Raw genomic sequence first — 17,327 nt, forward strand, 5'->3', positions numbered from 1 at the left:
CTGTATCAAAATCTCTTTAACTCTGAATTTCACTACACCTCCTTCTGAAAGGGCTATGGCCCAAATTCCAAGTGCCAAATGGTGAACTGTGCGCGTATGTCTGCGTGTGTGTGTGTGTGTGTGTGTGTGTGTGTGTGTGTATGCGCATGCATGCAGACTCCTGTCTCAGTGCTCTGGTTTAATTCCATGGCAGAACACAGCCCAGCGTTGGTCTGATATCGGCGCGGCTGGTCGGCTCACCAGCTCCTTGTCTCCAGCTGCGTTTTAATTCAATCCCTATTGATCCATATCTCTACTCCCAAGGACTCCAATATCATATGAATGGAGCTCAGGGATGGGTTCCCCATATTATTGTATTCCATTGCCATAAAGGGCATTAGCAGCCTACAGAGCAGCCCGGATCAAGTTTCAGTCGATACTCGCTAAATAGAGTGTCCATTTTTTCTCTCTCTCCCCACAGCGTGTCATTAGAAAATGTCCGTATTTCTTTAAACAACTTGGCTCCGTGTGATTTAGCGCCCGCCGCCTGTCGTCGCGCCTCGGCCGCCTCCACAGCTTTAAATATACATTTTCATCGAGCAAACGGGAAAATCGCTTGGCTTCCCGCAGCGTGTTTTTAAAGATATTGTTACTGTCTTATTAAGGCGGAAATCAATGCAGGCTTCAGAGAGAGACGCCATTTATATCTCCCGGACTCAGCCCAGTCGAGCTCTCCTCTAGGCTCCGCTCCCAGCATGCTTTGCTTTGCAGGGGCAGCGGTGGAAGAATAAGAGGAGGTATTCTGCCGAGGTTATCCCTTGGTTAATGTGACATGGCTGTCTGCGACCTTGCCGCTTGTTAACTGCCCGGATTATTATTGTGATAATGTGGCAATTAAACAGAAAGCGCTCCATCAAAACAGGCGGGGCTTATGGTCCGAGAGATGGATGGGCAGAGATTACCAGGCAGTGGCAAATGCATTAAGGTGGCAATCCATTCTGGCGATATGGCTAGGAGTCTGCACTCCATTGCCGCCCACCCCCCACCCCCCAGCCCAGCCCCCTTGTCAAGTCCTCCCCGGCTCCCCACAACCCCCAACACTGTAGCGTTATTACAGCTCATCCTCATTGATATCCATTCCCAATCGATACTCCTCCAGCGCTGTAAAAACAGGAGTAAATCAACACACAGGAGCAGGTTTTTTGGAGCGGTGAAAGCGCTCCCAATAGACAGGTATGTCCGTGGGTATGTGGGTGGCTGGCTGGCTGGCCGTGTCCGTCTGTCCGTAGTCTGGCAATACCTTGAGTGGCCACACACAACACACTAGTTAAAGGAGGGGCGCTGTTTTGTGCAGGCCAGGCACACTCACCACTCACTCTCACACACACACACACACACACACACACACACACACACACACACACACACACACACACAGGGTATAGCTACTCAGATTCACCGCTCCACTTCGAACCGAGGTTTGATTTTTTCTATGTAAAAGGAGCAAAAAAAATCTAAAGATGGCTCTAAGGAAATGCCTTAAGTCTGGAGGAAGATTCGTACTGTCTTTATCTGACAAAAGACAATAGAAAACACAGTCATTTGACCTGAAATTTGTATTATTTTCCCCACAAGAGGAGATAGCAGTGATGTGAAATGGTATCTCTGTGCTGGCTCTTAATAAATGTGACGGATTTCAATTTAATCAAATAAGACTCCTCCCACAGGTGGAATGGAGGTCTGTGGAAATCTAATGGTTTCAAGCAGTAAAACCCTAATGTAAAGACTAATGTTCCATGTCTTCTGTTTTGTCCTTTGTGCTTCTCTGCAGATTCTTCCTGAAATTCTTCCTCAAGTGCAACCAGAACTGTTTGAAGAATGCTGGGAATCCTCGGGACATGAGGAGGTTTCAGGTAATAATAATCATCTAACTGCCTTCACTGTTAGATTATCTTGCGTAGCCAGACGGTCAGAGATCTCCGCCTACTGATAGGTCTGCTGATGAATGATTGAAACCAGACCGGTGCCCGTTGGGCAGAATAGTCACCATCGATGTGCCCAGTTGTGCAATACCCGTTGTATCCGTCTGTCTGGCTGGCACTCTTTTATGCCCATATATGGAGTTCCGTGTCCAGGCCAGTCTGTGATGTCATCTCCAAATTTGGGCACTGTAGTGATATCTGTCAGTGATGTCAGTTGGGCATTGGTACCATGGTGGCGACACTGTTTGTTTAGTATCAGTGATGTCTGCATGCAGACAGACGGACGGACGGACGGACGGACGGCGGACAGACATTCGCTAAATTAATAGTTAGATGAGCAGTTGTTTAAAGTAATTAAGTACATTTACTTGAGTGCTATACTTAAGTACAATTTGGATTTTCACTAGAGTATTTCTAATACTATATTCAATACTTGAAGTACTTTTTTTACAGAATTTTACTTGTAACTGAGTATTTCTACATTGTGGTATTGATACTTTCACTTCAGTATTAAATGAGTACTTCTTCCATCACTAATTAGGAGTAAGCCCTCGAGATGTAACAGTAGCATCTTGTTTTTGAGGGGGTCCTAAAAAGACAATGACACAATGCCTGGTGACGTCTCAACTCAACGTAGGGGCCAGAACTGGGTGCAAACCATTCGGATTTTTTTTTTTTTTTTAACTGCACTGCAGAACCAACGCTAATAATATGAGGTGATCCTTCATGTTGAGACGTTGACATACGTATGTTATGTATGTGTTTAAGTCCAACATCTCTGAATGTGTCTCACCAGGTGGTGATATCCACCACGATCAACGTGGACGGTCACGTCCTGGCCGTGTCAGACAACATGTTCGTCCACAACAACTCCAAACACGGCCGCAGGGCTCGGCGTCTGGACCCGTCTGAAGGTAGGAGGCCCTTCTGGCACGCCACATCACTATGACCCTGCCTGGAAGCTTGCACAATACTACACAATTACTTTTAATTGTATATCTTTTTTATTCTTAGTTGCATCTCTTTTCGTTTTTCCTGTCCTGTGTTTCTATCTGTGGTACGGTGCCATGTCAACTGAATTGACACAGCACCAGTTCAGACTTCCAGTTATTGGTCAATTCACTAAACCCAGCTCTGTCAGATTTGGGTAATCTTACTCAATTCACTTCCTTACAATCTGTGTCTAACCATTTACATTTTTCAATTCAGAAGTACATTTAAATTTAAGTTTGCATTTGACTAATTATCCATGAGTGGATGCAGTAGTGGGAAGGTGGGAATCCCCATATCGCCAACAACACATGTAATCAATAGTAAAGCAGGCAGGACTAAAAACAGCAGTGTCCATGAAGCTGTAACCAAACACTCCTGTGGATGTAGAACATGCTTAATGGAGAAGTGTTAAATAGATAGATAGATACCTTTATTATCCCAAGGGGGAAAATCACCCGGAGGCAGCACAGCAGTTTAAGGTTATTTTACAAAGTTACAGAGAGTATGAAAAAAAGAAAAAGTACAGTAAAAGAGCAAGGTACACCAAAAAATAGAACAAGGAAGCAAGGGAATAAAAAGCAAGGGAATAAAAGTTGAACCGATTAACAGGTTCTTCTATGTGAACCTGGACAGAGATAATGAGGGCGATATTGCTGTACAACTGGTGATTCATGCTGTTAAAAATAATATTACAAAATAAAGCGACAGTAACATAATACATAGCGTAGCATAATACTTTCTTTCTCTCCATCATTGACCTCTGAAGGAGGAATGGCCACTAAACATGTCTATATTCCTTTGCCTTACAGATCAAACACTTTCATTATTCATAAATTATAAACTTAACGCTCGAGCAGTGAAGGGAGCGATGACATGTTCACTGAAGTGGTGATTTTTACTACAACTTCCCTTCTATTAAAACAGGCCTGTTTCCAAACTGTAAAAACCAAACGTGACGTCACGTGGAATCATAACCCCGAAACAGGCCGAGGCTCCAAAAGCTGCTGCAGATGCATGTTCTCCTTTGATTTAACCTACTCAGAACACCAGATGGGTGGGGTTTATCACATCAGAACAAGACAGAGACAGGTAAAAACCTCAATCGCAAATAAGTCTACAAAACTGACTTACAGCCTTTTTACTGTTTGTGTAAACTACTTAACACTGTACTGTCTGTCCTACTGTATGCATCAAACCAAACCCATCTGTTACATTACATTACATCACATCACACACTTTAAACCTGGCTACTCTATTTTGGGCATGTCATTATAGGTGAAAATTGTCCAAACATTTTGAAAATGTTTGACAATAGCGGCAATTATAATAATTAATCTAATATGTAATTTAATCATACAACTAAATATAAAATACAGCTCAAGTGCTTAAATAAGGTTTAGAACTTTTCTTTTGACCAGATAGGATTGTAGCAACATACAATCCTAAGCATGAACATCCTAGATGTGCAAGTCCATTATAGCCAAGTTTGAAGTCTGAAGAATAAACTTTTTCAGAGCAGCTATAATTCCCCAGACTTTTGCCAAGTCTGTGTGTTTCACTGAGCACTTAAACATTCATGTTTAGACACCTTGAGCAGCACTGCCTGCTTCACGGACTTGTCAACATCTCAGCCAGAGTACAGAGCCCAGGTCCTGCAGGGGCCAGGAGCCCATTGTGTCGCCGACTCCAGGAGAGACTATCAGTGTAGCCAGGGCCCACGGAGGGAAGCTCAGGGCCTTTCATCTCAGCCAGATTGGGATGTTTTCAAAGGCGATAAAAGCATAACATCTGCTCCCGTCTTTGTTATGTACACCCCGCTCCCTCCCCCCCCCTCGATAAAAGTTTCCACCGACGGCTTCACGCCATTGTGCTCCCCTCATTTATCCCGATTGTAGAAACCTGCCACCGCCACCCTCTGCCCCCCACCCTACCCCACCCGCCGTTCGGGCTGTTTGTTTACTGTTGTGACAAAGGGAAATTAATAAGGATGACTGTCGAGTATGAGGGAGAAAGCTGGAGTTCCGCGACACCCTCAACAACTGTTAAATGCTTTGGGAGCAAGTTGGATGAATTGCGGTATGTTAAACAGGCTCTGGAGAGGGCCTTTCATCTGTCAGCTCTGAGCGACTTTCAAAAGGTGGATTCTCAAACTGTGCGGAAATGTGGATCTTGAACTGTGCTTCTGCACTGAAGGAAGGAGACTTTCTGACATCTCACAGGGAACTTCTCAAATAATCTTTCTGATGTTTTAGAAGTAGATATGAGCCAGTTAGTTTATTTTAGTTTAGTTTAGTTTAATTTAAGTTGATGAACAACTTTCATCCTGGTGGCCCTATGTCATTATGTCATAAGAGAAGATTAAACATTTTGTTTAAATATATATACTGTGTGTGTGTGTGTGTGTGTGTGTGTGTGTGTGTGTGTGTGTGTGTGTGTGTGTGTGTGTGTGTGTGTGTGTGTGTGTGTGTGTGTGTGTGTATATATATATATATATATATATATATATATTATATACTGTATATTAGAAACTGTGAAAATAGCCTTTCTACAATGCTCACAACAGGCCACAATGTGACACATGGATCGTCTATTTTTGCCACGCGACACCATTGTTTGACAAATTATGAAATAGAGTTTCAAGGTTATTTGTGCAATGATAAAACATTAAAGACAGTGATAAAAATACATCTCTAAACGCAGGTGAGATAATGAAAACAAGGAAGATTTATATTTTCTTTATGTTATAATATAAAACAGAATAAAACTCTGACTGTCAATATCTATAAGGGGTTTTAATGTGTTCTCACATCACATACACGGTTCCGTCTAGACACTGAACTGTCACTCGCCGCACACATGACAGAGCCATTGAGTTGTGTATCATAAATCATGCCACACACTGCAGTAAACTAGGTAGCGTGGCTTCACTGTCTGGAATATCAACCCATTATCCCTATAAACCTGTTGTGTCCGGGAATGGTTGTAAAGAGCCTGGAGCCTGAACAGCCATTTGATTTCAGGCCACATGGTGCTTCCTGCAGTGCAGATATGCTGGAGACAGCAGCATTCAGTCAGCCTGTCTGACTCTGTTGTGCCTGCACACCGTCTAGTCTTCTCGGAGACACACTATTGTTTATATTGAATGCCTTATTGATCCCTGTGGCATTGAAAAAAAAAACGAATAATTGTTGCATTTATTATTAGTGGACTGTTACACCACTGGCAGAACCGTCTCGTGTGAGGGGAGACACATGTACAGCATGCACTTAAGGGACTTGAGGAATATGAATAGTATCTGTTTGTCCTTGATGCAGTAATAACATTGGAATGGAAATACTTGGGCAAAATAATGTCTTTGGTTAACACTGTCATTGTCAGCCTCCTAACCCATGCATGTCCAAGATCTCAAAAATATTATACATTCTCCAACATTTTCAAAAAGATTTAAAAGAAAAATATTTTGAACTTCAGAAATTACATTTCATAAATAAACAAATCAGCAAAAAATAGCAGATCTACAAGCTCACCCATGTTGTGAACTTGTGGATCGGCTATTGTACACCATCGCTGTACGAAGTACAAAATAGGGCTTAAGTGGTTCATTAAGCTCAACATTTATATGAGAAGATTGTCAGTCTACGAAATGTCCGTTTAACTCTATGGACACAAATGGATCCACACTGAGGATTTTACTGTGCGTGTTTCTACAGGACATTGCTTAACTTTTCCTCTTTCCTCTCTGATGTGACATGAGGTGACAATGACTTCACTATCAGCAGGCTCAAGGAAGCTGCTTGTTCCTGTCCTGAGTGACCACATTATCTAACTTGAATCCAAAAAATTAAATGCATACAATGTTGTGTCTACAGTACTATCTGTATGACCGGGGGTCGTCAATATGTCCATACACAGACAAAATGTGTCCGTGGCTAGACTTGGCCTTGTCCGTGACAAATTCTATTACTGAATGTTAGTCTCCAGGTTTTCTTCAGAACTGATTTACTGTGACACTATAGAGCTATATTTTCATCCATGCCTTACCCCTTATCCCTGGACTTTTATGCCTTTTTTTTTTTTTTTTACTTATTTGAAAAACATTTTAAAATACTTCAAATAGCCGAACTACATAGACACGTTTTGAGCTTGTAGATCAGCTATTTGAAATATTAAAACATGGTTTCCAAAATAGTAAAAAATGAGAAAGGTTTTTGGGATAAAGGGTAAAGCATGGATGAAAAGAGGGCCCTCTGTATGGCACTTTAGGAGTCCACTATAGGACAGCGGTTCTCAGACATTTCTTTTTTACAAAAATGTCCACCACAAGCCAGCATGGCAATGATGACCCCTGTCTGTCACTTTTGATCTTTTCAGTGTCCCTTTATACACACTGAAACCTGTTCCTTCTAACTAGTTCTTCCTCAGTTCTAGTGTGTGTCCTGTACTGTAATGCTGGTAACACCGTGTGGCTCACTGCTCTGCTCTGTTGTCTCTGTTCCCGAAGCAGCTACGCCCTGCATCAAAGCAATCAGCCCCAGTGAGGGCTGGACGACCGGAGGAGCCACCGTCATCATCATAGGAGACAACTTCTTCGACGGCCTGCAGGTTGTCTTTGGCACGATGCTGGTCTGGAGCGAGGTGAGGCCAAAATACCTGAACACCAAATACGTACCTGTTGACCAAACATAAATCTGACGCACTCTGATCCAAGATCTGTTAACGAGCATTTGTCACAGCACAGCCGGATTGGAACTATTGCATTTAGACTCAAAAGATTCTTTGTTAGCTCAGATTTCTGTTTTGGCTACTGTTACTACCTTGTCCTATTTGTCTGGAACACAGTTTGTATTTTTTTACAAGCCTTTTTTGGCCCAGAGCAGCTCTCCTTTTTGATTAGTTTTCTCCTTTTCATTTAGCAAATATCTGTTGTTTTAGTGGAAACCATGTCACTGTAAAAGAAAAGGAAAAACTTGTTTTCTGATAGATGTATTTTTGAAATTGTAGGGGTTCGAACAGGTTTCAAAGGCCCAATGGGAACTCACACTCTACTTTTTGGGTCCCTGGGAGACATTACAATATTTTGGGTCTCGAGCTGAAAAAGTTTGTGAACCCCTCCCTGCTCTACATAAACGACTATGTACATTTTCAGTTCAAGTCAGAAAAATTACAAAGAAAACCCTCCAAAAGCACACACAATGAAAGCGCATTCACACATCAGATACACACGTGCACACACATGTGTCTTTTTCTCTCCATGTCTTTACATGCACACATAACAGACACACACATACACACACACACACACACACACACACTCTAACACCTGCATCTCAAAGTGCACCGTGCGGCGAGGTCTGCCTGTCCCCAAATATATGTAGATTTTCTGGGCGGTTTAGATGCAGACTTGGAGCATGGTGCTGCACAGAAGGCAGGCCATGAAATATTGAAGTAGGTGCAGAGGAGCAGAACACCTGGTAGGGAGCCGAGAGGAGCCCGTATGAAACCTTGTCGCCGGTCCCGCTCGGAGTTAGACGCCGTCCCCACGCAGGCCCACTGGAAGCCGCCGCAGCACTTCAGACGCCGCTGCCGACTAGCCTACTTTGATCAGTGTCACTTTCGCGGCGAGCAGGCAGACGCTGAAATCCCAGTGCCCACGTGTAAACTGGCTGTAGGCTGACCCAGATTTGTTAGACGCCCGCTGGCACGTCAAAGTGTTCAGTGTAACGTATTTATATATACAGTATTATGTATAACTGGTAGACGGAAAGAGAATAGGCTGGCCAAAAGGGATTTTTAGATCTTTGCTTGTCAACACTAACCCCCCCCCCCCCCCCAAACCCGCACGCACGCATACATGCACTCACTCACTCACACACACACACCTGTAGGATCATAGAACCCAGTCTAATGATACGTATATCATATCTGTGAGTTTGCCTCAATCTCATACTTCAAAGTATGCTCTTCTTTTGTGTGTGTGTGCGTGTGTGTGTGTGTGTGTGTGTGTGTGTGTGCGTGCGTGCGTGTGTGTGCGTGTGTGTGCGTGTGTGCGTGTGTGATATATTCCAGCTGATCACTCCTCATGCCATCCGAGTCCAGACCCCTCCTCGTCACATTCCCGGGGTTGTGGAAGTCACGCTGTCCTACAAATCCAAGCAATTCTGCAAAGGAGCACCAGGCCGCTTTGTCTACACTGGTAAGAGTTCCAATCATCTCTCATCATCTGTGCCATCTCTGCCTCCTATCATACTCAGTCAACCTGGGGTCCACCAGGGGTCAGTACTTGGCCATCTCCTTTTTTTCTCTACACCAAATCACTTTGCCAAAAATAGCTGATTTACACACTCAATTTACAAGCTTGTAAATCTGTTACTTGCGCTGCATTTTTCCCTTTTTTCGCTGAATCCCTTATTATGATATGCCCAGAATAGATGTTTCATATCCTTAAAGAAGCCAACCCTATTGATAACTAACCCAGCTCCCTGCTACAGTACCATTTTTTAAACTGCCAACAAGCCACAAACCGCATAAATTAGAGTGTGGTACTAGTGAATCACATATCGTCGCCTTTCGCTGCACTTTGATATGACAAAGTACTGTTCAGAATAGGGCATTAATTTATGAAAAAACATCAAAAGATGAAATATTGAAAAATACAAGGTTTCTGCCCAACATGTATACAATGACATGGCATTGAGTTCTAATGCCTTACAGGTGCACGTATCCTCTCAATTCTATATTGGAATGGAAGTAAATATTGTCCCATGTGTGCGTGTGCCACCGCACCCTGCCCTCCTCTTCCAGTACATTCTCCCCAGGTTGTCCTTCAAGCCTATTGTCTGCCAGTCCAGAGCAAAAATGGCCACCGAAAAAGCCCTATCACACTCTCACATCAGTGCTTTTACCATTCCCGATTATTCCATCAGAATATACAGATGCCATTCAAAGTAGCAGAAAGGTCAGATGGATGGCTGTTTAGTGTGATAAGTAAATGTCACTGCGACGGCCATGAAAGAGGTGGCGGTGTTAAGGCTGTCTGTTTAACACGCGTTTATCGCTTCTCTGCCTTCTTCCGTCTTTGTTCGAAGCACCACCTATTTCGAAAGCAGACTATAAGCAGAGGAGGGAAGAGACAGACAACACTCACAATGGACTGTCCAGCCCAGCTTACCTTTGGACGGCTCCTTTTGCAATGCTAATCTGATTCCATTTGGCGATAGGGCTGACAAGCGCTCAGCGTATTGCTTTTATGGCAGTGTGTTGTGAATAGAGCCCTGTTGTTATCTCACTGTTTCCTATGTCCATTAGACTGTGGGTTCTCTTGAGCAAAAACGTGTCGCGAATACCCTCAAAAGAGTCTGTGTTACTTTGCAACCTCAATTTGAAAACATGTTATCACAGCTATCATCGCCTAAGTACTTGAACGGCTTAAACGCAATATTCAGTGCCGTTGTCGGCATCAGCATAGCGATTTCTCAAACCGAATAATGAAATGCGAACATCTGACTTGATTTGATTGATAGGGAGGCAACAAAGCTCTATTTCCCTAATGGCATCACAACTCGAAACACAGACAGGTGGCGGCATCATAATATTGCACAATTTCATGTAATTCTCCCAAGTCTCCCAGTTCTTTCAGCCAGAATGGGAGCCATATTGTGCACACACCACCAGTTAATCTGATTTACACATACATATTTTAAGATCGGGAATGCGTCAACGTGCATTTGCAAAATGTATTCACTGTGCCAGCAGTGTGTTGTATTCATGAATGTAAAATGAGGCAAGCTTTTAAATACTAAATAGGCAAGATGTGTATAATTCAACAGGAAAGAGAATGCATCCCTGTCCCAGTGATGTCATTTCCTTTAGGAATTTTACTCCGAGATCCTCCGAAGAGTCAAAGAACATTTCACACTTTCAATTTATAGATTGTTGAACGCTGGTGTTGCGCACCGAAAATATTATTTAATAATAATATTGTTGTGCATTTTTGCGAAACAACGATGTACAACAGGGTATAAATTAAGCATTATCAAACAAATAGGAAATCAGGCAAGCGCCGCAGAGAGCTTCACTTACATTTGTTGCTTTGTGGTGACAAGCCACATTTGAGATTTCAACCAATGTCAAAAGTGTTTGATAATTTGTCCAAAAGAGATACTTTTGAAGCAGCGTGGGTGTAAATCTTTTATTTTGTGAACAGTGCAGAATGTTGAATAAAAGAATAAGTGTTCATATCAAAGTGAAGACTCGTTCTCATTCTGCTATCCTTTGTCTTCTGAGTTTGTTAGCAGACATTCTGAGCAAGCGCGGTCATGGGCATCTACTGTATAATGTATACCATATATACCATATACCATATACCATATAGTATTACAGGGTTTTATATACTTTTTGTTTTATATATATACGGTATATATGTGTATAATATATATAATTATATATATTATATATATATATATATATATATATATATATATATATATATATATATATATATATATATATATATATATAACATATATATACATATATAACAAAAAGTATATAAAACCCTATAAGGAACATGCCTTTGTGGTATGAGCAGCGTAGAGTATGTGGGTTGCACCCATGAAAAATGCCAAACAACAGCTTATTCTGTTGTTGCTATTGACTCTTGACCCAGATGCTGTACCTGGGGGGCTCTGTAAGTCAGTAAGCTGTTTAATGATTTGCTGGGTCCCACTTAATTATTATCTAGGTATATTACTGATGATGATCAAACATGTCTTTGTGTAAATATTTTGTGAAAGCACCAATAGTCATCCCCCAACATCTATATCACTAAATATTGTGATATTTGATTTGGGGCGCATCGCCCAGCTCTAAGAGACACTAAACTGTATTTCCCCTTCAACAGACTTAAACAAATACCTAGCAGACAGCCATGGTGTGGAAAACACAGCACATGTCAATAATCCGGAGCAGACATGATATCCATATTAGGGATCAATATCGCCCGTCTCGCTTTCAGACACATGAACCAGGCCGCATATCATTTCCTTACAAAAAACAAACCCAAAATATCACACTGTCTTTGTGCTTGCTTTCCTATCCCTCACTCCACCTTTTCCTCCAAACCCCGGATTCGTTCTTCATCCCTCCTTCATGCTGTCATCTCAATTTCCCTTTTTCTCCCTCCTCTCGCCAAAATCTCTGACTTTTCTCCTCTCTCCATCATCCTCACTGTTTCTCCCCTCTCCCCGCTTCCCCTCCACGCGCGCACGCGCGCACGCACGCACGCACGCACGCACGCACGCACGCACACACGCACACACATGCAAACACAAACACGTATACACGCACGCACACACACCCTAGACTTCCAGTCTCCCTCCCAGCCTCCTCTCCTGGGTTGCAGATCCCCAGGTGCAGCTGGAGGAGGGGAGGGGCTGAAATTAATGAGAGCAGCCTGGAGGTATTGACTTTCCTGGGAAAACACAGCTCTCTAAAAATCAGTGGCCAAGTACTGCAATAACTCAGCACCCATCGATTCCCCCCTTCCCCATAGGGCACATTGATCTATGCATTACAAGCACTGAGGCTGGCGGCATAGATCCAGCAAGCACCCCCCTGAACGAGCTCAACACAGCCTCGCTCCTCCGTGCTCGGATGATGAAACCTCCTCTTCCTACAGCGGCCGGCCGCTGCCACCCAAACACTGCTCACGCTACAGCGCCAGCCACGAGCAGTTTAGGGAATAGAACCTGCAGTGATCAAATTGAACTGCAACGATGATGACAGATCAAGTCGTGCAATTCAGACCGTTCCCAGGCGGCCCGTGTTTGGATTTGAGAGATATTGTTTATAATGCAAGACCTGAAGGTCATAATTCACTCACTTATTTATCGACCGTTGGGTTTCATTTGTATGCTTTGCTTGCAAACAGGAAGAACAGATAAAAATATGTATTTTTTTTTTCATGCTTGATTAGAGATTATATTTAAAAATACAAGTCATAAGAATCATTGTTAAAATGAAACTAACCCACATGTATTTGTCCTCGGTTGCATTATACTAAAGAGGGATATTGACCACTTACACTGTGTATGCCAGTATACAGTGTGCTGACACATGATATCAGGACAACAGCACCTCATACACAGTGCCTGGGGGACTTAAGATAGACATGTCACTCTACACATTTAACATTGAATTTGTAGGTGCATTCAAGCAGCATTTTAGAAAGGGCAAGTGCAGAAGTGTAGCAAATGGCCACTATACTGGTCCAGAGCACCGCTGAGCAGTTACACTAAATAAAGTGAAATGCATTAAAAATAAATTACGACCATTGCAAGACATGGACATAATTCCCGATAATTGGGCGACTTTCTCGGGGTGCACCCCACATGCAGACGGAGGCTTTGTTCGGGCTATGCGGTGTCATATAGTGATGTATGGTAGAAGTCAGGCGGCGTGGCTGTTATTTCCCTAGCCTGGGGGGCTTCAACCTCTGGGGCAGCCCCTGGCAAGCCTCAACACGTCCGCATCCCCCATAACACACAACACTTTGGCCTGGAGGGAGGCGAGGTGTGGTTACTATTGTGTGCTGATGAGCACGCTTCACAGAGGGAAGTGGGGTGATGGGGAGGGTGGAGGGGGTGGAGGCGGGTTGGCGATGGTGGGGTGATATCATCTCTGTAAAGGCAATTTGCAGTGGGGCACCCGCATGAAATGCAATCCATCTACGCAATTACAGTATATTTGTTAGCTTTTCTAACAGTTTGAACACGCGAATATCCTGTGTGATACTATTTAACAGCGATGCTCTTCAAGCTGAATTCGCAATGCCAGTTAATATAGTGGTATCACCAGACAGCAAACATGTCAGACATGTTCATTTCTGTACCTGTCATGCACTTGTCATAACATCTGAATGAAGAGGGAGCACGGGGAGAATGAAAAACACAACAAGTTATCATTAGACGGGTTCACACTGTTTAAAAGCAGCAGCCATGAGGTGTTGGCATTAGTAATGAGTGAGATTCAAGCGCGGCTCAAGCTCCTATACGGTACTCTGACTGCAACATTTGTGGAACGGCGGGCAGTTCTGATGGTGACTTATGAGGTTATTTGGAAAGATCTGGCAGCCAACGTTGGCCCTGGCTGGCATGGATGGAGGAGGTTGTTGTGTGGGGGTAAGGAGAGCTGGCTCCATCTCGGCACTGACCTCTTTAAAAAGAAGGGGAAAAAAAAGGAAAAACGTCACTGAACCTTAAGAGGTTTTCAGCATGGCTACTCGCCTTTCCCTCTGAGGGCGTATTGCCTTGGCTTTGGGCAGGGCCAGTATTCCTATCAGGACTGTGGGAAAACAATGGAGCACTTTGTACCTTTCTTCCCCCCAAATTTACACACACGCACGCACGCACGCACACACACACACACACACACACACACACACACACGCACGCACATTTGTATTACTATACTTAAGTTGTGAGGACATCAAACCTTTAGGACAGCAATTATATTAATGCCATTTTTTACCGCAACCCTAATACTTTGTTTTGTGACCCTTGTGCACAGTAAAGTATAAATAACACTAACCCTAACCCTTACACATAATGTCAAAATGTTTATTCTAACCGTAACCCTAAACGTAATCCTTTCCTCAGTGTAACGTTAATTCAAAAAAAGAAAAGAAAAAAGCTTTTTAACCGTAAAAATGTTACATATCTTTTGAGGACCAGGAAAGTTGTACTCACAATGTCTGCTTCTCAAAATCTCCTATACTTACACAAGAGGAAGTAATACAAGTTTACACACACACACACACACACACACACACACACACACACACACACACACACACACACACACACACACACACACACACACACACACACACACACGGAAAGCATTAGCAACATGTTCCATACGGGCCTGCTAAAGGTCTTGTGAACATGTAACAAAGAGGTGAAAGTTATACGTCGGCATCACCGTCGTGTCAAACCTGAGCCACTGTAAAATGTTTTTTACTCGCTCCGCGGAGGTATAATTTCACTCTCTCTTTGCTGCTGTGTTTCTTCCTCTATCTCTCATTGGACCTGCTGACATATTTGTAGTTCTGTACTGTACCCAACTCTAATTGAGTTCTATTTTTTTATTGTTTAATTACTGTCACGGTTACACATGGAAGCAATTATCTTAAAGCAAGGCTCTGTATCAGGTTACATGTAGAGTTCTGGCTCTCTGTCTCTCTATTGCTATATACAGTACAAGTACAGCAGCACACACACACACACACACACACACACACACACACACACACACACACACACACACACACACACACACACACACTGTATACAAAATCGGCATGCGCAGCAGCAAGGACCTCAGGGAGTGTGGTGCCTGCCGCCAAGTTGTTCGGATATTATTTGTCAATACTATCCAGTGTTACACACCAACCTAGATGAACATCACCTAGAAAGTTGTCCTCTTGCACAGTGTTTCCCAACCATTTTGGCTGGCAACCCCCCAAAAAGACTTGGCCATGGCTAGCGACCCCCTTTGTTCATAACTCATCATTCTAACAAAATACGCACAGTGAACAAACGCGTGCGTATGTGCACACTGAACAAACACGTGTGTGCACATGTACCAACTGAGATTGCTCTACTAAATAAAATATCTATAATAGTTCATCGTACAGTTCATTGTACAGTATGTCCGCCCAAATTCACAGACACAATTATGTGCGGACCCGAGCTTAGTGAATGAGGCCCATAGATACATGCACGGATACACACACATTTTTTTCAGATTTTCATTTCTTTGAGCACATTCAGAAAACCATCTGGTGACCCCCAGAAATTATTTGGTGACCCCCTCGGGGGGGTCGCGACCCCCGGGTTGAGAACCACTGCTCCAGCAGGCAAGGCAGTGAAGTGGCAGTGACAGCAGAACACCCACTGCCGTTCTGTCACCCTCTCCGTCTGCCAGCACAGATCCGCCCGGTGATGCAACCTCTGTGATTAGAGAGCATCCGCTTTGCCACCAAGATATGTTAATCAGCTCAAGTGAATAATTACCTCCTTGGTGCCTTGATTAGAGCCGAGTGACAGTGCTGGGAAGTGTGCCTCAAAGAAATAGGCCCCCCACCTGAGAAGTTATTATTTTCTTGAGTCGCAGCCGAAAAATGCCCCCACAGAAACGCTAATTATCTGACATTAGTTCCACAAGTCCCTCTTCCCTAAGTGGAGCTCCTCTGTGCTCTTTGATATATGAAATGTGGTGCGTCTCTGGTGAGCAAAGAGGAATTCCCCCGGTGGTGAGCACAGTTCTGCTGTCTATTAAAAGACAAGACAGCCCCGTAGATCAAAGCCACAGAAGTACTTGTGTTTTTTCATTACGGTCGAATGAATGTATGTGTTAGCCACTAAGTGACTTGTGTCTGAAGCCACCAGAGAAACCGTAACTCGTCTGAAATATTCAGTGCACATTAGTACAGTGATCTAGAGCAGTGGTTCTCAACCTTTTCAGCCCGCGACCCCCAAAATATACATATTTGAACTGGGGACCCCCCCCACCCTGACAAGCACTAAGAGTTGAGGAATTACATTTAGTATAACACGGTTCTATTGTTAAAATAGCAGATCTACATGCTCACAACGCCTCGTGTTGTGAGGTGTTGTGAGCATGTAGATCTGCTATTTTCACAACTTCTGCCTCTAATATTTTACAATGTTTAATTTGTCATTTTAGAGGTATTAAAAAGTCCTTAAATTGTGAGAAATGTGCAGATACCCTATACACTTAAACGGTATGCTGTTGTTTGAGAGAGAAAACAATGTTTCACATTAAGTTAATCATCTGGCGACCCCCCAGAATAATTTGGGGACCCCCCTGGGGGTGCTGACCCACAGGTTGAGAACCACTGATCTAGAGGAACTTTACTTCACTGTATATTCAAGGCATTATTTTTTCCCATTATCTTTATTTTTCCCACCGTCTCCATTGGATGTCAGGTGTGGTGTGTGTTCTGGACACTCAGTATGGCTGGGTGTCTGCGGCGAGGGGGTAAACGGAGGTTAAGTAGGGTAAGCCAGTCGAGGTAATTGTTGCCATGACTGCGGAGTGTTCTTTTCTTAATTAAAAGTGCATGTTTGAAGAGTGAAGAGGCCCTTCATCTTCCCTGGTGGCTCACCTCTTTAAAGGGGGAGCAGGTTCCACCATGGCCTGGGCCAGCCCCCGCCTGTCAATCACAGTTTAAAGTTCATGAAATTTCTATGAGCATCGATTGCACGGCGAGGGCAGGGGGAGGGAGGGAGGGGGATTGAGATGGAGGGAGTGGCAGCCTCCCGTGATTGATCAGGAGTCTTGCTTTGAATT

At 43.5% G+C, this 17,327-nt stretch overlaps 1 protein-coding gene across 1 annotated transcript in view; it reads left to right on the forward strand.

Moving 5' to 3' along the window:
- The window catches only part of LOC308302177 (transcription factor COE3), a gene marked incomplete at both ends in the record, with an annotated part of 142,786 nt that overhangs the window by 95,409 nt on the left and 30,050 nt on the right, over nucleotides 1–17,327 (forward strand). Inside the window, 4 exons of the mRNA XM_080746410.1 lie at nucleotides 1,811–1,892; nucleotides 2,758–2,875; nucleotides 7,456–7,589; nucleotides 9,021–9,147. Of these exons, the coding sequence (XP_080602536.1) occupies nucleotides 1,811–1,892; nucleotides 2,758–2,875; nucleotides 7,456–7,589; nucleotides 9,021–9,147 (461 nt within the window). The remainder of the gene's footprint in view (nucleotides 1–1,810; nucleotides 1,893–2,757; nucleotides 2,876–7,455; nucleotides 7,590–9,020; nucleotides 9,148–17,327) is intronic.

Source organism: Nannobrachium achirus (genome assembly GCF_963921795.1).
Source record: "Nannobrachium achirus genome assembly, chromosome: 17".
NCBI classification, from domain to species: domain Eukaryota; kingdom Metazoa; phylum Chordata; class Actinopteri; order Myctophiformes; family Myctophidae; genus Nannobrachium; species Nannobrachium achirus.